Below are 22,424 nucleotides of genomic sequence, written 5' to 3'. Positions count from 1 at the left end.
ACTCTGTGCTGTGCATTTTTATGGGTTTTGACAAATACATTATATCATATAGGGTAGTTTCACTGCCTTAAAATCCCCAGAGCTCCACCTACTCACCCCTCTCTCCTCTCAGCAACTATGAATCTTGTCACTGTCTCCATAGTTTTGCCTTTTCCAGAATATCACAGAGTTGGAATCATACAGTCTGTGGCCTTTTCAGATTGGCTTCTTCCTCTTAGCAATAAGCATCTGAGTTTCTTCTATGTCTCTTCATGACTTAGCCCATTTCTTTTCCCTGCTGAATAATATTCCATCATCTGGATGGACCACAGTTTGCTTATTCATCTATCGAAGGACATACTGGATGCTTCCAGGTTTTAGTGCTTGTGAATAAAGCTCCTATAAACACTTATGTGCAGGTTTTTGTGTGGACATAAGTTTTCAACTAGTTTGGGTAAATACCAAGAAGCAAGATCACTGGACCGTATGGTAAGAGTGCATTTAGCTTTGGAAGTAACAGCCATACTGTCTTCCCTACTCCCTCCACTCCATCCCAGCGAACGAGAGCTCCCCATCCCCTGTGTCCTCGTCAGTACCAGGCATCACGAGGTTTTGTGGAAGCCGCTGCTCTAACAGGTGTGTAGGGGCATAAGTAACTCTCTAATGACAAATGATTCTGAGCATCTTTTCTGGCACTGGTTTTTATTAGAACGTTGGTTTTTATTAGAACAGCACTATGCTGTGTATATAGACCAGCAACGATTTTCAGTGACAAATGGGAAGAATGAATGTCACAAAACAGGGGTCACTTGGGAAAGAAAGGATCACCACAAACAGAAGAAAACAACAAGCAACCCACTGCTAACTCAGCCATAGTGACCTTCCCAAGTCGCTTCCCCAGTCTGTGGTCACTCCGCCGTCCCAACTATGCCGTCCGTGATGCAGGCGTCATCATCTGCTTTCCGCAGAAGAGGAACCCGAGGCCGGAGATTCTGGGCAGGGTGCTCAGGATGCTGTGGCCAGCGGTAAGGGGCCAGGGTCTGGAGCTCTGTCCACCTGTTGATTCTGACACCGGCTGTGGAGGGCCCCGAGGGCAGGGCCAGACTCTATGCACTTCACAGATTTCATCAGGAGTGTGAAGAGTTAACCTGGAAATGAGTTTCAAATGAACTCCCTGTTGTTTTTCCCCAGTGGTTTTACTAATGCATTTAAGAGAAGGCGGAAAGGGCAGACTCCCATCCCAATAAAAGATAAATGGCTTTATCCCATTTCCTGGCCTCTAAGTGGCAGTGTGCCAGCAAGACCAAACTGTGACAGCACCCTGCAGCCACAAAGCTGAACAAACCGCAGCGTTGCTGCAGCTGCGCAGGAATCGGGGGGAAGAGATTCACGTTAAGGCCAACCATGAATCCAGGAATAAACAGCAAATACCCCTTTGAACAGAGAAACCCAGCGGCCATTTATAGAACTGATGTAAAACTGATCAGGTAAATCCTTGGTTTCTCCATGGCAGGAAAAGGAAAAATGAGCCAACAGCTGGAGCTCCCTGTGCAGGCAGGAGAAAGGGATGTGGAAACACTGAGTACCACTCCCTCCCCGCTGGGAGGCCCCAGAAGACACAGCCAGGATTCTGAACCTCTGTCATCTGCACGCCAAACAGCTCAGGTGAGAGGCGCATCCTGGCTCTAACATGCTCCAGTAAAGGCTGGCTTGTGTCTCCTGGTTCTGTGTCCACAGGTGCCAGCCACAGACAGCCCCACTGCAGATGCCACAGGCTGTCAGCCAGGAGGAGGCGCAGACCCTCATCCACATATATGGCCAGAAAAGGCCCTCAGCCGGGAAGTCCTCCCAAGGAGGGTCTGAGGAGCACGCACATTCATCTCCCCTGCAGGGAAGTGTTTCAGAGCTGCCAGAGACTGTTTTTAAAAAACATATGGCCCTTTCCCCATGCCAAGACCTCATGCATTTTACATGTGTCTCTTAGTCCTGTGTGTGTCCCATACAACAGGCAAATTAAAGTTTCAGAGTGCACACTCTAGCTATTCACAGACACTAATAATGCCAATGCGCCTATAAAAAAAAAAACTAGGAGTAGAGCGTCATCATGACTTTTTTGGATGTGGGGGGAGGAAAAAAGCACCATATTTATTTGAAAGATATGGACATAGTTCCTTTCCATTTAGATAGCATCTTTGCAAGTCACAGTAACTGCTGGCATGGCTACACAGAAATAGGCTCTGTGCACATTTCCAAGGATTATAACTAGGCACATTCACACAGAGAATTAATTATGACTGTGAGGAAAAAAGACCATAGCAGTGCTTAGGAAACTGAGGAACCAAGCAGGTAGGGCAGTGTCTACCACTCAACTTACATTATAGAAAGTTTTCTTTAAATCATAGAAATTTCAAACAAGTCAAAAACATCAGAAACAGTGCAATGACTGCAACAATATTGGTGCACGGCCGGCTGTGCTTCACCTTCATCCCCAACAATGGCTGCCCACCGTCAATCCAACGCAAACCCCAGGCAGCACAGAACTGTCACACATACAGAGTCCAGCAAATATTCCTAAAAGGTAATGACTTTTTATAACACATAAACACAATACAATCACTTCCACAGCCACAATACAATTAATAATTATTCAGAATTAAATATCTAGCCGGTGTTAAAATTTCTCCTGTTATTTTTTTCTCTGTGTTTTCTAGACACATTTTGTTTGAACTAGGATCAAAATCTCATCCAGTGCATAGACTGCAATTGACTGCTATTTCCTGAGTCTCTTTTGATAGACAGGTTTTCCTGCTGATTCTTTTATCTTTCCAATTTTTTTGTTGTTGTTGGAGAAACCAGGTCATTTGTTGTGTGGAGCTTCACATGATCTGGGTTTTGTCGATTACGCCGCCTCGGAGGTGTTTATCATGTACCTCTGTTCCCGGTATTTTCTATAAATTGACAGTTAACATCTAGATGCCTGGTCAAATTCTGGTTCAGCTTTTACTTTTACTTTTTTGGCAAGAGCACTTCACCAAGGGAGGTGCTAATGTCCAACTCGCCTTCTGTGATGCCAGCAGCTTCCTGATCAGAGGCTGTGGAACTGATTGTATTGTGTTTATGTTTTATAAAGAGTCATTAATTACCTTTTAGTCTTGCGCTTGCTGGTAGAACAAGACGTTGTAGGCTCGGTGGGCACACTTTCCCCCAGATCTGGTCATTTCTCCAAAGACCTCCAGATTCTCTCGGTGGGAATGACATGAAGAGACCACAACTGCATTCTCTGTGTTCAGTTTTTTCCATGGACAGATCTAAAAACCATGCATTTTAAGATAAAAGACACTGGACTTATACAGATGCTGCCAATTCAAACTCAAGACTAGAAGACTATTTAAAAAATTGCAAATAACTCTATTTCTGCCAGAGTACTTTTGGGACAGATTCCTAGAAGTGGAATTGCTGGTCAAAAGGCAAATATGTCTAAGACCTCACTAGATACTGCCAAGTTCGCATGATGAGGTCATGCCATTTGTGGCAGCCATGCCACGGGAGAGTTCAGCCCTCCCCACTTCTCCAGCTAAACTTCTGATTAGCGAGAGGCAGTATGTCAGTGTGTTTTTAATTCATATTTCTCTGTAAGTGTGATTTAGCATCTTTTTTCTTTTAAACTGACAAAAACTGTATTTATTTATAGCGTACAACATGATGTTTTGAAGTACGTATGCACAGTAGAAAGGCTAAATCAAGCTAATTAGCACATGTCTTAACTCACATGCTTATTTCTTAGTGGTGAGAACACTTAAATCTACTCTTGGCAATTTCAGAAATTCATTAGTTATGATCATCATACTGTACAATCATCTCTGACCAACATCTTCCCGGCACACCCCACACCTGCCCCAGGCAACCACCACTCTGCTCCTACGAGTTCCCCTGTCTTCCAGTGCACATGTAAGCGAGCTCATGCAGGATTTGTCTTTCTGTGCCTGGCATATTTCACTTAACAGAATGTCCTTTGGGTTCACATATGTTGTCACAAATGATAGGGTTTCATCCTTTTCCAAGGCTATACAGCACTCCACTGTGTATATAGACCAAGCTGCACAGCACTCACTGCAAACGTAGACCAGGCGGCGCAGCACCCCGCTGTGCACGTAGAACAGGCCGTACTGTGCAGGTAGACCAGGCGGTGCAGCACTCACTGTGCACGTAAACCAGGCGGCCCAGCACCCCGCTCTGGACTTAGAACAGGCCGTACTGTGCATGTAGACCAGGCCGTACTGCCCTCCGCTGTGCATATAGACTAGGCCGTGCAGCACTCCGCAGTATATGTAGATCAGGCCATACTGCAATATGCTGTTTATATAGACCACGTCAAGCAGCACTCCGCTGTGTATATAGACCAGGCCGTGCGGCATCCCGCTATGCATACAGGCCAGGCCATGCAGTACTCCGCTATGCATATAGACGAGGCGGTACTGCACTCTGCTGTGCACATAGACCAGGCAGTGCAGCACTCCGCTGTGTATACAGACCAGGCTGTACAGCACTCCGCTGTGGATATGGACCACATTCTGTTTATCCACTCATCTGCGATTGGTCCCATGTCTTGGCTACTATGATGCATTTCTTTTTCTGCGAACTGTTGGCTGATACTTCTAGATTTTTTTTCTATAGAGATAAAAATTATGCTATTCTTTACTTTAGAAACTATCTATATATTAAATAGCAACCTTTCATTTTGATAACTGCCAATATTTTTTCCAGTCTGTCACATGACTTTTTACTTTGCTTCTTGTTTTCTTCTCATGCAAAGTTCAAAATACGTTTAATGTAATCAACCCAACACTTTCTTGTGTGGTTTTGCTTTATGTGAAGATTCCTTTACTAGATCTAGGAACGTGCATGGAGCAGTTTATCATTATCAAAGGTATGTATCCAGTGACCACTGCCCAAGTCAGCTAAAGAGTATTTCTAGTACCCCAGGAGGCTTCCTGGCCCATTCCCAACCAATATTTCCCAAGAGGTAGCAGCCGTTAACACTATGACCACTACCTGAGAAGCTAGTTTTGCCTGATCTTGAGATTGATGTCTGAGCTGCAGGTATGTTGTAGTGGTTTATTTCTTCTCGTGTAGCTTTGTGGGGTATGAATATGATGTCCTTTATTTAACCCGTTTTCTCTTAAGTCTCCTAGAGGTTAGGGTGTCCGGCGTGGGGCTCCTGGGGATCGAGTTGCTCTGAACATCCACTTCCCTCCACATATAGAAGCACCCCTTCCTTTTGGGGGCACACTTAGGGTGGAATCGGAGGGCAGGCACATGCTTAGCTTTAGACCCTGTCCACGTTTTCCAAAGTGGTCACAGCAATATGCCTTCCACCAGAAAATGTGAGCACTGGTATCCCACTTCTGCACCAACCACTTGGAATCGCCAGGCTTTAATTTTAGCCACTCTGGTGGATGTAGGGTGGTACCCTATTGTGGTTTTAACGTACCTGTTGCCCTTGAATCATGATGCCAACTACATTCTCATATGCTTATTGGACATGCCTATTGGATTCACTTTTTACATTTAAATTACACGTCCAACTGGTACTTATCCAGGTGTAGGGTGTGAAGAGGACCTGACTTTCATCTTTTTTCCATGAGGCTATCCAGTTGTCACAACACCATTGATAACCAAGTTCATCTTTTCTAGCACGAAGTTTACATGCTGCCTTGAGTGACACGAATCTTCCCCGTGCAGCCTGATTTATTTCTGGATTTCTATTCTGTTCCATCCACCTGTCCTTGTTCTTATGCCAGGACCCACACCGCTTTCATTAGAGGTCTTATAGGAAATTTTAACGTCTGGGCAGCCCATTCCCCTCTGACACTCTCCGGGGTTTTCTTAGGTGTTCATGTTCGTTTCTCTAAGTGGGTTTTGTAATCAACTTGTCTAGCACCCTGAGGAAAGAGAGAGATGACGTGTTTATTGGGGCTCCTCAAGCATGTGCATAAATTCAGGGAGAACTGACGTCTCTGTCATGTGGAGCTTCCCTATCTAAAGACATCACACACCGTTCCATGTGTTCAGGTCTTCTGTGTCTCAGGAGTAATTTATAGTTTTCCTCATATCAGCATTTATTAAATGAGAATGCTAAAAACCGAGGTACTTTATTTTTGCTACTATAAATATTATCTCTCCCATTAGATCTTCTTCTTGGTTTTTGTGCCTACATATGATTTCTACATGTTAAGCAGCAGGGTATAAAATTTATTAATTCTCTTATTTTTTGTAGCATTTTGTCCAATGATTCTTTTGGGTTTTCCAGAAATATAACAACTGCATACAGAGAAATTGAAAGTAGAGGTAATGAAAAGGAAAAGGTAAACTCCAGTGTCTGTGCTGTCTCTGGAGCCCAGTTGCGTGGGGAGCACTCTAACGATGACACATTGTGGGGAGTCGCGGGGAGCTTCACTTTGTTCTTGGCTTCGGTGGCAGAACTTCCAGCATTTCCTGCTGAGTAGGATGCTGGCTTTGGGGATAATGTGTGTGCGTATTTTTAGGTCATGCTACGGAAGCTCTCCCTTCTTAACCATGTTGTCAAATTTACCACCACCGGTAACGGGATAAACCGGCCTGGCATGCTTCCTGATAGGACGCTCTGGGAAGAACACATCAGCATTTCTGGGCCAAAAATGCATCTCCTGGATTTAACAATAAACATTAGCCAAACCTCAGTTTAGGAATGTTCTACAACATAACTGGCCTGCCCGCTCCCAAGTGGCGATGTCATGAAACAAAGAAATACTAACGGGCTGCTCCAGAGTGAAGAAAGATAAAACGCAGGACAACTGAATGCAGCTCCTGCTCCAAAGTCTCATGCTCCAAAATTTTCTTTTGCTTTAAAGAACATTTAGGGGGACAACTCATAGACTCTGGATCTACATACAAAACAGCAGTGATTAGAGAAGAGTGTGTATTGAAGTTAATTAACTATTAGCTTAGTGCAAAGGTAATTGCGGTTTTTGCCATTGAAAGTAATGGCAAAAAACAATTTGGAGAATTATACTCTAGTTTTATAAGTGAACAAATATATTTGTTAAGAAGCAAACACTGAAGTTCATGGGGATAAAAGGGTAGCCTGTCTGTCCCGTACTCTCCAACATCTAGAAAATAATAATGTATATTTGTGTAATACGCACATATGAGAGAGAAGAAAGCCCAAACGTGGTGAAACATAATATTAAGGAATCTGAGTGTCTTATATGCGAGAATTCTTTGTGCTACCCTTGCCATTGTTCTGTACATCTGAAATTGTTAAAAGAAAAGGTTACAGAAAAAAGTATCCACCTATTCCTATGTGACTGGATTTCTTTTAACATAAAGAGGCACCTCATTTGTCAAGTGCTTTTTCCACATCTATGAAACTTACATGATTTCTCTCTATGCATTAATGGATTCTAATGTTAACCATCTTTGCATTCCTTAAATAAACCCCTAATTGTCACGATGGTTTTTGTTTGTTTGTTTGTTTGTTTGTAGAGATGGAGTCTCACTCTGTCGCCCAGGTTGGAATGCAGGGGCATGATCTCAGCTCACTGCAAGCTCCAACTCCCAGGTTCAAGCAATTCTCCTGCCTCAGCCTCCCAAGTAGTTGGGACTACAGGCATGCACCACCAAGCCCGGCTAATTTCTTTTGTATTTTAGTAGAGACAGGGTTTCACCGTGTAGCCCAGGCTGGTCTCGAACTCCTGAGCTCAGGCAATCTGCCTGCCTCAGTCTCCCAAAGTGCTAGGATTACAGGCGTGAGCCACCGCGCCTGGTCCATTTTTTTTCTTTTTTTTTATGTGTTGTGCATGCTTTAAGATTTTTACTTCAATGCTGAGAAATGAGATTAGTCCATAGTTTATTTTTGCCAAAGTACTATGTTGCCAGGTTTGGGGATCAATGTTGAAATCACTACATAAAGTGACATTAGAGGACAGAAAAAACCTCGCAACGCAGTTTAAGTTGCACTGAAATTGTATGATCTTTGGAGATCTGGAGGACGTTGCATGTGGAATAATCTGGCTTGGTACTCTGTCGGGGAAGAGTGCTTTCCTTTCCCCATGTATTCTAGGAGACTTCGGCTCTATCAGGATCAAATTTGGAAAGTTGTAATTTTCTGAAAAACTATCTGTTTCTTCTGTTCTTTCAAACGTATTGAGATTTGGCTATAAAAAGTTGACTATTGTATAAAGCGTCCTCTGGCTGCTCCCCACCCCGCATTTCCAGCTCTGGGCCTCTGGGCTTTTCCTCCATTCACTGCGAGCTGGGGCCTCACGTGTCTCTTTCAAAACAGCTTTTGGATTTATTATTTTTATTATTTCTATCATTATTTTCTGCTTTTATCTACTTTTTTGGTTTGTTTTATTGTTCTTTTTCTACCATTTTTAGGTAGGTATTTGCATCCTTTTTATATTTTCACTGATACATGTATTGATATAATCTTCCTGACAATCTCTCCTGCCATATTTCACAGATTCAGTATGTTGTGTGTTGTGCTTTTAAGAAACTCTTGGCCGGGCGCGGTGGCTCAAGCCTGTAATCCCAGCACTTTGGGAGGCCGAGACGGGCGGATCACGAGGTCAGGAGATCGAGACCATCCTGGCTAACACGGTGAAACCCCGTCTCTACTAAAAAATACAAAAAACTAGCCGGGCGAGGTGGCGGGCGCCTGTAGTCCCAGCTACTCGGGAGGCTGAGGCAGGAGAATGGCGTAAACCCGGGAGGCGGAGCTTGCAGTGAGCTGAGATCCGGCCACTGCACTCCAGCCTGGGCGACAGAGCGAGACTCCGTCTCAAAAAAAAAAAAAAAGAAAGAAAAGAAAAGTGTTAGGTAATTAACACCCCTCAGGTCACCATGGGGCACCGTCCCTGCAAGACAGCCCTCAGGAAGGTGAGGACGAGAAGAGCTCTCCACCAGCATCAGCAGCAAGAACAGGGGGTGCGGTGGAGGAGCAGGAAGCCCGAGCCCCCCTCGTGCCTACTGGTTTTCAGTCTAATTTCCTGTTGTAAGAAACATTTATTCTGACAGAGATAAGAGAGATAAGAAGGTTTCCTCATGCAGAAAAACAAAAAGAACAAATGGCACATGGATGATGAAAAACATTCATATTTAGGTGCATATCTTTTTTTTTTTTTTTTTTTTTTGAGACGGAGTCTCGCTCTGCCACCCAGGCTGGAGTGCTGTGGCCAGATCTCAGCTCACTGCAAGCTCTGCCTCCCGGGTTAACGCCATTCTCCTGCCTCAGCCTCCCGAGTAGCTGGGACTACAGGCGCCCGCCACCTCACCCGGCTAATTTTTTTGTATTTTTTAGTAGAGACGGGGTTTCACCGTGTTAGCCAGGATGGTCTCGATCTCCTGACCTCGTGATCCGCCCGTCTCGGCCTCCCAAAGTGCTGGGATTACAGGCTTGAGCCACCGCGCCCGGCCTAGGTGCATATCTTAAGTCTTTTACAAAACTGCACATATTTGGTGTTTACAAAATTGAAGACTGTGTATCGTTTTTATAACTGGCAATTTCACTTATTCTAGGGTAACATGTACCAGGGAGAATGACGATCTCAACAACTAAATGATTTCCAAACCCCTACTGCTGTAATTTTGCTTTCCTGCAAGTGTTCCTAATTATAAATAACAGCTGTGATGATCACCTTTGTTCATGAATGTTTGTGACAATATTTTTATCATTCTCTTCGTTTAAATTCTTAGAAGTGAACATTGCTGACTGAAAACTAAAAATATTTGAAGACTTTTACTCACATCGATTGTTTTCCAGTATATCGATAAGGACTGGAATTCCCACCCGCAGGCTTGGAATTTTTGGCCATAAAAAATGGAAAGAGAAAGAGACCTTGTGGTCAGTATTACATTTCTTTAAACTGAACAGGTCAGACTATTTCTGTGCAAGCTTTATATTCACTTTCTATGAACACGTGCTGCCTTTTCACTCTGCTCTGTAAGACGGATACGTAAATAAACACCTATCCTTTGTTGCAATTTTTTTTCAGGTTTTCATTTGCTGGTCAGTCTTCTTGGTGATTTCTCAGGTACAGTTGTGAGGTTCAGGTAGTAAAATCTCTTCATTTCTTGGCCAGGCACCGTGGCTCACACCTGTAATCCCAGCATTTTGGGAGGCGGAGGTAGGAGGATCACTTGAGGTCAGGAGTTTGAAACCAGCCTGGCCAACATGGTGAAACCCCGTCTCTACTAAAAATACAAAAATTAGCCAGAGTGTGGTAGTGCATGCCTGTAATCCCAGCTACTTGGGAGGCTGAGGCAGGAGAATCGCTGGAACCCAGGAGGCAGAGGCCACAGTGAGCTGAGATTGCACCACTGCACTCCATCCAGCCTGGGCAACAGAGCAAGACTCTGTCTCATAAAACAAACAAACAAAACAAAACAAGACAATCCCAGCACTTTGGGAGGCCGAGAGGGGTGGATCACGAGGTCAGGAGATCGAGACCATCCTGGCTAACATGGTGAAACCTCGTCTCTACTAAAAAAATACAAAAAACTAGCCGGGCGAGGTGGCGGGCGCCTGTAGTCCCAGCTACTGGGGAGGCTGAGGCAGGAGAATGGTGTAAACCTGGGAGGCGGGGCTTGCAGTGAGCTGAGATCGGCCACTGCATTCCAGCCTGGGCGACAGAGCGAGACTCCGTCTCAAAAAAAAAAAAAAAAAGACAAAAAACCCTCTTCATTTCTTGTTTCCATCAGATCCTTCAAAGGGATTCATCCTCTTGGTTACTAGACTCTCCTCCAAATGCCACTGAGCACTACCTGCATTTGAGTTGACAGATCCATTGGCTGCCCACCCTCTGTGCCAGCGTAGGACCTCCCAAGTGCACTCCTGATGAAGATGTTTGCACAGAACGCTGGGGTGAATGGTCAGGCCTGTCCCAAACCCCTGAAGACAGCCCACTGGGATCACGCCTTAGCCCGGCTGCAGTCCATGCTGGGCAGGGAGGCCGGGTCTGTAGACACAGGGGCGAAGGACGTACTCATGCTGCCAAGTGCCTCCCGAGACTGGCAGGACACTGGCTGGCTGTGGACGAGATGCTGAGCGCTCTGCTGGAATCGCAAGCGAGGAATTAGACATCTGGGCAGAGGTTGGTTACAAGGGCTTCCTTGGGAACAGGCAGTGTTTTTGCCAGTCCTGGACAGATGGGCAGAATCTTAACCCAGAAGTGGACAAGGCAAGCAGGAGGGAGAGAATTTCTTTGCAGTGGGAACAGTTCAAACCAAGTGAATCCCCCTCCCCAGATCACCCCCTCGGCAAAGCTGAGAGCAGCGTGAATAAACATAAGCATGGGCCGGGCGTGGTGGTTCACACCTGTAACCCCAGCACTTCGGGAGGCTGAGGCAGGCGGATCATGAGGTTAGGAGATCGAGACCATCCTGGCCAACGTGGTGAAACCCTGTCTCTACTAAAAATACAAAAATTAGCCAGGTGCAGTGGCGTGCACCTGTAGTCCCAGCTACTCAGGAGACTGAGGCAGGAGAATTGCTTGAACCCAGGAGGCGGAGGTTGCAAGATTACACCACTGCACTCCACCCTGTGCGACAGGTCGCGACTCTGTCTAAAAAAAAAAACCAAACAAACCTGGTGTTTGTGTCTGACAGGCTGGTGACTAGTGATGCTCGCCTTTGATTCTGTAACATCAAACACACTTTCTTCAGAGAAGAAATCCAACTTTAATCATAGAGCACATATTGTAGAGCAAGCGGTTAGGCAGAAAACCCCTAACTTTCTGATACACTCACAGAATCACGTGTGCTCCGGGGCGTGCAGCAGCTGCTTTGGCTCTGAGAAGGGGCTCATGGGAGAGAAGCTGCCTGCTGTTTTCAGACACCTTCTGTTCACCTGAGGAGTCTCTCCAGCAGCTCAGAACAGTTATTCCTGGTTTCAGGTAATACATCACATTCATTTTCATTAAAAGATGAAAAATATGCCGGGCGCGGTGGCTCACGCCTGTAATCCCAGCACTTTGGGAGGCCGAGACGGGCGGATCACGAGGTCAGGAGATCGAGACCATCCTGACTAACACGGTGAAACCCCGTCTCTAATAAAAAATACAAAAATTAGCCGGGTGCGGTGGCGGGCGCCTGTAGTCCCAGCTGCACGGGAGGCTGAGGCAGGAGAATGACGTGAACCCGGGAGGCGGACCTTGCAGTGAGTGGAGATCGCGCCACCGCACTCCAGCCTGGGCGACAGAGTGAGACTCCGTCCCAAAAAAAAAAAAAAAAAAAAAAAAAAAAGATGAAAAATACTCCAGCCAATTGCTTTCAGAACAGTCCACTAGGCACCCTTGAATCAGAGGGTGCTCGGGAGACCAGGAGACCCCTGTGCAAGCTGGGGTGGTGGTCTACTCCATCCCCCTAACACAGGAGCCCTGGCGAGTCAGAGCACCTGTGCCCCCCTGCTGGCATCTCACCTCGCCTTGGGAAGCTGCCCACACCCTTGGCATTGGACACGAGCAGATACCAGCCATGCTTCCAACATTAACCAGTAACACAACTCATTCCCAAATGTCTGGAGGTTCATATGCACCGAACATATGTCCTTTAAAAAATGAGGAATTCCTGCCAGCTTCCTGAGTAATACACAAAGTCCAAGTAGAAAAGATGCTGAGGAATCAGGAAAGGTTGAAAACGAGAAGTTAATCATTGACAGCCACCCTGCAAGTGCCATTTCCACAAACAACATGTTCATCTTCAGAGGCCATCTCACTCGAGACTCACAGAACCACAAAGGAAAGATGCGCAGAGGGAGCGGCGGGTGCCATCCTCCGACACGCGCTGTTCTTTAACCCAGCGTGCTGCTCAGATCGCCTTTTCTCAAAGCTGTTTTCTGCAACACTAAATGGCACGCAAGGAAAAAGCAATGAATCTCCCAGGAAAATCATGAGCTTTGAGAACTGCACGAAGAACCAGAAAGTTTCAAGTCCAGAGTCTACCAAATTATTAAAGAACATCTTCTGTGGTCCAAGAGAAACCAGCCCATCAGCATGCAATGGCTAGCGCCCAACCACAGAAGGAGCCTGAAGATGTGAAGAAACACATCCTCCCCCGTCAGATTCGCGAATGCACAACTATAGCCCCTGCAAAGGCCACAGCCACCAGGATTCAGCCATTCTCCACCAAGCCGCAACTATGACCCATGCCAGGAACACCGCGGATTCTCCACCAAGCCGCAACTATGACCCATGCCAGGAGCAGCGAGGATTCTCCACCAAGCCGCGCCTATGACCCATGCCAGGAACACTGCGGATTCTCCACCAAGCCGCGACTATGACCCATGCCAGGAACACTGCGGATAGCCAAAAAGCCACTTTTCTTCCAAGCGTCTGTTTCCTGTGGTCATTTTCCCCTTCCCCAAAGTACATTTTCAGTTCCAGCGGATTGTCTCTGCAAACCCCTCTGTGAGACTCATATCTGAATGCGGCAGCCCCATCACTTCTCAAGGCTGGGGCAAGTCTTGGTCCTTCCCGAAGTGCTTCCCAACCCTCCCGCCTGCCCCCAGGTGGAGACAAGGTCCCTCCTCAGAATCCTGTGCAATCTCCTACCATAAAGCATGGAAGTGTTAGGTCCAGCCACAGATTCATCCATGCTCCAAGGCTTCTGACACAGAAACAGCAATGTCATGACTCCACCCAAGGCGGCAAACGTGTCTGTTTCTGTGCTGCTCTCCTTTCGCCCTGTGTCTTCCACTTGTTCTTTTATCCACAAAGCTTTGCCAGCACCTGAACAGTGTGATGCTCAAAGGTTTGCTGGGACAAAAGTCACTGGCATCTTCAAAGACACCACTGACCAACGGGGATAGATGGAGTTTCTTTCTTTTTTTTTTTTTTGAGACGGAGTCTTGCTCTGTCGCCCAGGCTGGAGTGCAGTGGCCGGATCTCAACTCACTGCAACCTCCGCCTCCTGGATTAACGCCATTCTCCTGCCTTAGCCTCCGGAGTAGCTGGGACTACAGGCGCCCGCCACCTCGCCCGGCTAGTTTTTTTTTTTTTTTTTGTATTTTTTAGTAGAGACGGGGTTTCACCGTGTTAGCCAGGATGGTCTCAATCTCCTGACCTCGTGATCCGCCCGTCTCGGCCTCCCAAAGTGCTGGGATTACAGGCTTGAGCCACCGCGCCCGGCCCGATAGATGGAGTTTCTAACAGGAAGCCCGCAAGCCACGCTAGAGCTAGAGGTGCTCGCCTGTGCCGGGGGCCCCCACACCTCAGCTGTACAAGGAAGTTGTGCGTGAATCCTCTTGCTCTCTCACCCTCAATTCTAAGATGATAGAGGTTCTTCCAAAGAGGTTGAACAGCATGTTCCCAGGCCTCTGCTCTCACCTGGCCCACCAGAGCCAGAACACATTATACACCGCTGAAGAGCAAGGTCACGCACTCACGCTGGAGCGGGCGCTGGTGTTTTGATAGGAAGGCACTGCCAGGGAAAGGAGAGCCAGGCAAGCTCCACACGCACCCCATGGAAATGCGCCATGTGTGTACATACGCATGTGTGCACATTCCTGCGGGCACTTGCTGTTCTCAACGAGACAGGCCGTGCAGAGGGTGAGCTCCAGAAGCCCCAGGGAGCTGATGCTGGCCACGCCTTTCCCGCTCACCTGCAAATCCTGCAGCACACCTGTGACAGCTGACCTTCAGTGGAGCGAGTCAGCTTACAAAGCGCTGCAGGCTGAGGCAGGGGCCCTGAGGAGGCCTGTCTGCAGAGTGTCCCCTCAGATTAGAGGACCTCCCATAGCTGACTGTGAAACAGTTCATCACAGAGTCACTGAAACAATGTAGCGGAACACTGTCACGAAGCTGAAATGAAGAAACCTGAAGGAAAGCAAGAGCCGACAGAACAGCTTCACACCGCCCCAAGTGAGCTGGAAAATAAGCTCGTCAATGTTTACGCAGCAGGGCCCAGGCCTCCTATGACCTTCTCAAAGACAAGTGTCTGTTGACTGAGGATGTGGAAGTTGGACGGGACGCTGTTCCTCACCCAGCAGGAAAACAAAGGTAGAACTGGGGGAATCACCTTCTATCATGGTTTCAAAGTAAATACTTGTACGATTCAGCAATTCCACTTCCAGGGAGGCAACCCCAAGGCCTGAAAGCGGGGCCCACACAGGTATTTGTACACGGTGTTCATAGGAGCGTTATTCACAACAGCAGAGGCGGCTGTGACCCAAACATCCATTGATGAATGAGTGAAGAAACAAATGTGGTCCACCCACACCATGGAATATACTCAGTCTTAAAAAGGAAGGAAATTGTGTCACACGGTACAACACAGATGAACCTCAGAACCTTATGCCCAGTGTAATAACCTCCAGTTACATGAGGTCCCTAGAGTCATCAATTTCATAGAGAAAGAAAGTAGGATGGTGGGTGTCGGGCTGGGGGCAGAGGTGTTGGATACAGTGAGTTCCTCTTCAAAGGTTGCACTTGTTGAACTCCCTCGTTCTTTGTCCTCTATGTTCAAAGCCTAACTTCCTTGCCTCCTTGCCCCTAGTTATGGTAAACGACCTTCCTGCCGTTCCCAATCTGTAAACCACATCCATTCCTTATTTGGTGCCCTTAGTTGTGAAACTGCTCCTCCCACCGCTGTAGCCCCCACCCCTGCTCCGTGTGAAGTAGCCAGTCGTGATCAGCTTAGATTGTGTGGTCTGACTCCAGCCAATGGGGACCGGACACAGCAGCGGGGACTGACTGCATTAGGGATAAAAATCCCTTCCCTGCTTTGTTCTATGTGCTCTTGCAGTGACCAGAAGAGTGAGCAGCACCCTTCTGCAGAAGTAAATTTGCCTTGTTGAGGAATCCTTTATTTAAGTTCTCGTTTTCTTTGCAACACCGAGCTGTTATTTCCAACAGGGGGAATGGGAGTGGGTGTTTAATGGGGACAGAGTTTCAGAGAAGATGAGAAAGTTCTAAAGATGGATGCTGGTGATGGCTGTACAACAGTGTTAAATGTATAATACCAGGGAACTCTACACTTAACAGTAGTTAAAATGGTAAATTTCATGGGTGTCTATTTTACGACAAAAAAAGTGTCACTAATTTCAAAATTGTTCTGATACAAACAGGTTTCATCATCACCAAGGGTCTCCAGCTGGGCTAGGACATTGCCAAGGCCCAGGTGACCTGGAGACAGAGCAGGTGTGGTGCAGGCAGGGCCTGAGAGCTGAGTGCGGTTCTCCCGCAGGCCACAGTCCACACAGCATGCTTCTCTTTCCACAGAGCAGACGAGGCAAGGACAGCCAGGAGGGCTTCACCGCTCAGAACTCTAAGCAGATTATCTTCCAATCCCCTGGAGTCCAGGCTTAGAGGGAAGCTGCCTAAAGGGCTTTATTGGTAAAGCCAGCCCTGGGCCTCCAGGACTCAGGGATCAGAGAGGTTTTGTGAGTCAGGAGAGGAAGAAGACAGATGTGACATTATTAAGAGCCACGGCTGGCTGAGTGGGTGCTCTGACCAGCCACACGTCTGGGCTCCTCACAACAGCCGCCTGGCTGCTACTACTGCTGTCCACAGGGCAAGGCTTCTTGACCTGCTCGAGCTGGCAGGGACAGCAGGGGCAGGAACAAAGCCGGAGTGTGGGTCCAGGCTCTGTTCCATGGCTGGTGCACGGTGGACCCCAAACATTCCAGAGCCTGGGAGAGCTCGGTACATTGAGAAATAATAGAAGCACTAGGGTCAGTTGTGAGGGTTCCCTAAGCCTAGTCCTAAACCTGCCTTACCCCAAACATTGCCCCTACCCCTAACACCTACCCCTACCCCTACCCCTAACCTCTAACCCTACCCCTAACCTCTAACCCTAACCGCATCCAGCTCCCTCAGTCCCCAGAGCTGGTCCACACGAGGCCTGGGCGCTCAGGGAAAGGCACCAGTGCTGACCACAGCCAGGTTCTGAACAGCCACAGCAGTTAATTCACAGCCAAGCTGAGCATGGGAAGACTCGACAACCTTCCAGTCACAGAGGTCAGGGCAGCCAGCTGTCTGCAGGCGCTAAGTAGCCCCTCACTCCCGCCCTCTTCTGAAGCCCCCTGCAGGACAGCTAAGCTGTGTGTGGCACTGTCCTGACAGCCCCCCGCTTCGCTCTTGTAGGAAGTAGCTGCCTCCTGGCTTACGGGGTTTCTCAGGTGTGTACATCCCAGAGAAGCAGGCGGTGTGCCAGGGAATAATGACAGCACCTGGTTCTCAATCCGGGAGAGGTCCCGAGAGGCTCAGTCTTCAGTCTCTCATTTGTGACAGCACTGACAAGGGAAGTGACGGAAATCAAATTCTTTTTTTTTTTTTTTTTTTTGAGACGGAGTCTTGCTCTGCCGCCCAGGCTGGAGTGCAGTGGCCGGCTCTCAGCTCACTGCAAGCTCCGCCTCCCGGGTTCACGCCATTCTCCTGCCTCAGCCTCCCGAGTAGCTGGGACTACAGGCGCCCGCCTCGTCGCCCGGCTAGTTTTTTGTATTTTTTAGTAGAGACGGGGTTTCACCGTATTAGCCAGGATGGTCTCGATCTCCTGACCTCATGATCCGCCCATCTCGGCCTCCCAAAGTGCTGGGATTACAGGCTTGAGCCACCGCGCCCGGCCGGAAATCAAATTCTTAATCCCACAAAACTAAGCACATACCCTGGCTGGGGTGACCACACCGAAACGCAACCCCCCGTCAGCCAGCTCTAAACGAACAGCCTGTGTTTCCAGGTGCAAGAGTCTGCAGAGTTCTGGCCCAGAACCGCTGGGCCAGGGAACCACAGACACGCAGCAGTCACCAGGTGGAATCTCTTCCTACAGCAGCAGACACACAGAGCTGAGCTCTGAAGACACGGCCAGAGCGGTTCTCACCTGAAGACACCAAACAGGACGGAATCCCTGGGCAGCAGCCCTCAAGGCAGCGGCCGTGGGATGCGGACAGGATGGACTCAGAACACGAAAGCCTCACAGTGATGCCTTGACCCAGGAACTCCCAAGACTCCACACGAATCAGCACAGATGCCAGCTTAGGACAAGACCCTGGAAAGCGCCGGATTTAGAGCAGGTAGCAGAATGATCAAAATCCCTTCTCAGCTCAGCGGCCACCCTATTCGTGCTGGAAGCCTGCACGTCCCGTCCAGCCACATGACGGATTTTGCAAGGCCAGGCCAGCACCCAGCCACTAAATCCACGCCTGCCCTCGGTGGGTGGCGAGTGCCCATACTGGCTTTGTCCAGTGAAAACCTGACTTTTGGAATCAGTTTGGGAAGAAATGGCAACAAATAATTATGCAGGCAAAACTAGGAAGAGAGAACTCAGCCCCTTGCTCAGGTTAGAAAATACATGCAGAGCATTCAGACGGGCAGGGGCTGGAGGGAGAAGCATTGCCTGGCCTGCATCAGGAGGTCAGCCTGAGCTCGGAGAGGCCACTCACACCCCAGGCCTGCCGGGCTCTCACCTCGGGGTGCAGCCAATTCCAGATGCCCAGGCAGGGGCACTGGTCTGGAGACCAGCTGAGGCTTTGCCATGTTAATATGAAAACACACATTCAAACAATAGCTCTTTTGTTTCTGAAGAATGAAGCAAAGCCTACAAATTGTTCCCTTCAGGTATACTGTGCTTCATTTGCAACACAAACATTTCTTATGGTCTCTAACCGGAGCCAAACTCATTTTAAAATACTCACTTAGATAACCAGTGCCAAGTCAAATCAATGACCACACATCTTGAGACAAGTCGTCCCAACTTGGACCTGGGCAGGTAAAAGCCATGTGAACCCATTCAAAGCCCCTCCCACAGCCTGCCACCTGGGGGGTCACACATTCCTAGGATCTAAACCTTGTCAGCGTCTAAAAGGACCAGAATAGCAAAGAACAGCGCAGGTCCAATCCGTGGTGAGACCCGCAAAATCAAACGAGGCCGCAGCACCGGGCGCCTACCTGTGGCCGTGGCCGTGGCCTCTGGTGTGTCTTGAACAAGCCTGATGACGTCAGACACATCAACTTGGTGATCCGTTTCCTCCTTTTTGGCCTCATTGGGTCGTTGTGGGGACGAGTACCTGTTGCTTCCAGGTCTCCTGCACAGGATGAATCTCCAACAGTCAAACATGAGGCTGCAGAAAGGAGATTTTAAAAGGACAGTGAGGTCATGCTGCAGAAAGACTTCAGAACTGTTGCTTTGAACAAATAAAAAAGCATAATTCCTCACTGAAAATTTGGCAAAGAAACTTACACGAAGTTTTTGGGAAGAATCTTAGACGTACAGAGAAAACTAGTAGCTGCATTTCAGACCAAAGCCTCTGAGGCACGTGCAGGCAGCCAGTCCCTCCTAGGTGCGGACCTGCGGTGCCTCTCCGTGCCGTCTTTCAGCACATTTATGGCTCACTCCTACTTCCCACTGCTGGCATCCCACCCGCAGGACCCTTCCCTAGGAACAATGGCGGCAACAGTTTACTTAAATAAACTGTATTGTGGCTCATGCCTGGAATCCCAGCACTTTGGGAGGCTGACACAGGCGAATCACCTCAGGCAGGAGTTCGAGACCAGCCTGGCCAACATGGCAAAACCCTGTCTCTACTAAAAATCCAAAAATTAGCCGGGTGTGGTGGCAGGTGCCTGTCACCCTGGTTACTCAGGAGGCTGAGGGATGAGAATCACTTAAAGCCAGGAGGCAGAGGTTGCAGTGAGCTGAGATTGCACCACTGCACTCCAGCCTGGGCAACAACAGTGAAACTCCGTCTCAAATAAAATAAAATAAAAAATAAATGGTATCGGTGGCTCCACCGGGGACGTTGCTTTCCACGCCAGCGCTCACACTGCGTCCTGTCGCCCAGTTCTGCTGCTGCCCGGGCCTCAGCTCCCTGGGGAAATCCCTCCTGCTCTGGCATTTCCCTGGGAAGGGGCCGCCTGCCTCCCTCCGACCTGAAATCCCTGCTCCAGTGGCTCAGAGGCCCTGCTAGGACATCTCCCCCTTTCACTGTCTTCAGTTAAACCCCCTCCCCATCCCTCAGGTCAGACCTGCAGGTGCCCAGACCACCCCACAGGCGCTCTCAGGGCCGCTGCTGTCAGTCCCCAGGGAGCTTTGCAAACACCACCGCCCAGCCCTGGAGAGCCGGCCTGTCACGAGAACCACTGCCCCACCACGTGGAGCCCCGAAGGACGAAGAAGCCTGCCCAGGACAGGGTGATACCCATTGCCAACCCACAGTCCAGGTCTCAAACACTCCGGGACACCAGGGCCACACCCACGCCCCCCACAGGAGAGGCTGTGCCTGTTCCCCCCACACACAAGCTCCACAGCCTTGACTCCCACCCCACAAACACACTCAGCCCTCAGTGTTCATCAGGGCACGGGCCTTCCAGACCACCCCACACTCACCCCTCAGTGTTCAACTCATCCCTTTGCTGCTACTGTTCAGAACTTGGTACACGTTCCAGCTCCTGTGCGGTGTTTGTTTTTCTTTTTCTTTTTTTTTTTTTTTTGAGACAGAGTCTCGCTCTGTCGCCCAGGCTGGAGTGTAGTGGCCGGATCTCAGCTCACTGCAAGCTCCGCCTCCCGGGTTTACGCCATTCTCCTGCCTCAGCCTCCCGAGTAGCTGGGACTACAGGCACCCGCCACCTCGCCCGGCTAGTTTTTTGTATTTTTTAGTAGAGACGGGGTTTCACCGTGTTAGCCAGGATGGTCTCGATCTCCTGACCTCAGGATCTGCCCATCTTGGCCTCCCAAAGTGCTGGGATTACAGGCTTGAGCCACTGCGCCCAGCCTCCTGTGTGGTTTTTCGTGCATGTCATTTGCTCACGTGTGGCGTGTTCTCCGACTGACTCGCAGAGCCTGCTATGAGGCTGCCTGCGCATCTCATGCCCACCCTCAGTGGCTGGCACTAGGACCCAGCTGTGCTCACCACCTTGTCCAGGCACCTGCTTCATCTCTGCAGAAAGGTCCTGGTGGGGCACAGACCTGAGGATGACCTGGTGCAGGTCTAAAGGCTTATTTTCTGGTTACTTAAATCTAATTTCAATGAATAAAAAGTAGGAAGAAAAATGTCCCTTGTTATAAAAAACAAAACAAAATGCTATTTTGCCCTTTTTTTTCTTCCAAATTCTGCTCAGAGAATTTCAAACATGAGCAGGCTGATCGTGATCTGAAACCTCCAAAAGGGAAAATGAAAGGCCAGGTGTGTGTGGTCGCGTTTATGCCCCTGGCTGCAATCACGTCCCCAAGCCGGGTTCTGCAGACGCCAAGCATGAGGGCCACGTCCTCCCCATCCTGAAACCAACCCAAGAGGCTGTTCTGCTGTTTCTCTCCACTATGAGGCAAGACTCTCCAAGTATTCCTAACCACTTGACCTCAAGATAGGGTGGAAAAGATCCAGGTGAGGGACCTTCACTTTTACACAGTGAAGGCTGCAGACGGCACGCACGGCCCTTCACACTGACGTGGTGGAGAAAGGGACGCAGCGATCCCTCCCTCCACAGGGCAGGTCCAGACCGTCCTCTCCCGCAGCAGGTGTGGGTCAGCTCCAGGGTCCTGAGGACCCCCGGGTGTCATGTGAGGACACCTGGGGTCAGGAGTCTTCGGGCCGGTGTGGACCCTGCTTAGAGGTTCCCCTTTCCTCTAGGATCTCACTCCTCCAGCTGCCTCGGACAACAGCTCTCACGTGGCAAAGGACGTTGGAGTTAACCGCAAGCTACTTGGGTAGAGAGCATCTGGAAACTGCTATTTCTCCAGCAGTGGGTTTTCCTGAGGGCAAGAAAACAGACTTTCCTGCCCCGAGAGGATGGATGACAAAGCCAGATGCTGTTCATGTCTGTTCTCTTCAAAATCCCAAGACCAGCCTGACCACAGGGCACCCAACAGGTGCCACTGCCCTTGGAGTTTCTGCTTTCCCCTGAGCAAAGCCCCGAGAAGCCAGTCAGCAGTGAAGGCCGAAGGCTGGACCGAGAGGCCTGGGCCCCCTGGGCTTTGTGGTCCTGGGCTGAGCGAGGTGCCTCACGCACACACACACAGAATTAAATCCGTCTACAGATGCAGACACAGTCATGGGCGGCTAGAACTCGGCCCAGCAGCACGGAAGAACCAAGTCAAGGCTCAGTCCTCGTTTATGATGCACCTACTGCATTTGCTGCAGGTGCCGAGGACACAAACGTCAGGGCAGCTCCTGCCCCCCGAGGAGCTCGGATCCCAGGGAGTGGGCACAGGTTCAGCAGCCACCACCAAGTAGGGGCAGACCCAGCATGGCGGGGGGGGGGGCCCTGCCTGGTGCTCCCTGGTGGGGGGCACAGGGTGGGGTGGTGGGGTGGGGTGGTGGTGGGTGCAGGGCCTGAAGCAGGTGGCGAGAAGTCAGGCAGGGATGGGGCAGAAGCTCAGGGCCAAGAGCGGCACACAGGGCCTGAGAGCAGCTGACGCTGACTGATGGGGAGGGATCCCGAAGAGGGAAGCGGGAGGCAGGGGTGTGATGGACAAGAA

General features: G+C 49.3%; 1 protein-coding gene and 1 long non-coding RNA gene across 5 annotated transcripts in view; both read right to left on the bottom strand.

The window, feature by feature from the left end:
- MCF2L (MCF.2 cell line derived transforming sequence like) overlaps positions 1 to 22,424 on the bottom strand; it is a 194,006-nt gene that overhangs the window by 167,197 nt on the left and 4,385 nt on the right. For 3 of the 4 annotated variants that reach the window (XM_030922075.1, XM_030922076.1, XM_030922074.1), the window contains exon 2: positions 18,900 to 19,072. In XM_030922075.1, coding sequence (XP_030777935.1) covers positions 18,900 to 19,068 — 169 coding nt within the window. In that variant the 5' untranslated portion in view covers positions 19,069 to 19,072. Of the gene's footprint in view, positions 1 to 18,899; positions 19,073 to 20,336; positions 20,359 to 22,424 lie in introns of those variants that run through there. The other variant, XM_030922077.1, reaches the window with a different exon arrangement.
- Positions 674 to 9,852, bottom strand: LOC115894556. Its single transcript, XR_004054663.1, has 3 exons — positions 9,766 to 9,852; positions 3,123 to 3,287; positions 674 to 1,127 (listed from the first exon to the last, which is right to left on the bottom strand). It is a non-coding gene; the product is annotated as an uncharacterized LOC115894556 (long non-coding RNA).

The sequence above is a fragment of the Rhinopithecus roxellana genome, chromosome 18 (genome assembly GCF_007565055.1).
Source record: "Rhinopithecus roxellana isolate Shanxi Qingling chromosome 18, ASM756505v1, whole genome shotgun sequence".
Taxonomy (NCBI): Eukaryota; Metazoa; Chordata; class Mammalia; order Primates; family Cercopithecidae; genus Rhinopithecus; species Rhinopithecus roxellana.
Note: the sequence above shows the minus strand (reverse complement) of the source record. Positions and strands in the feature narration are given on the sequence as shown.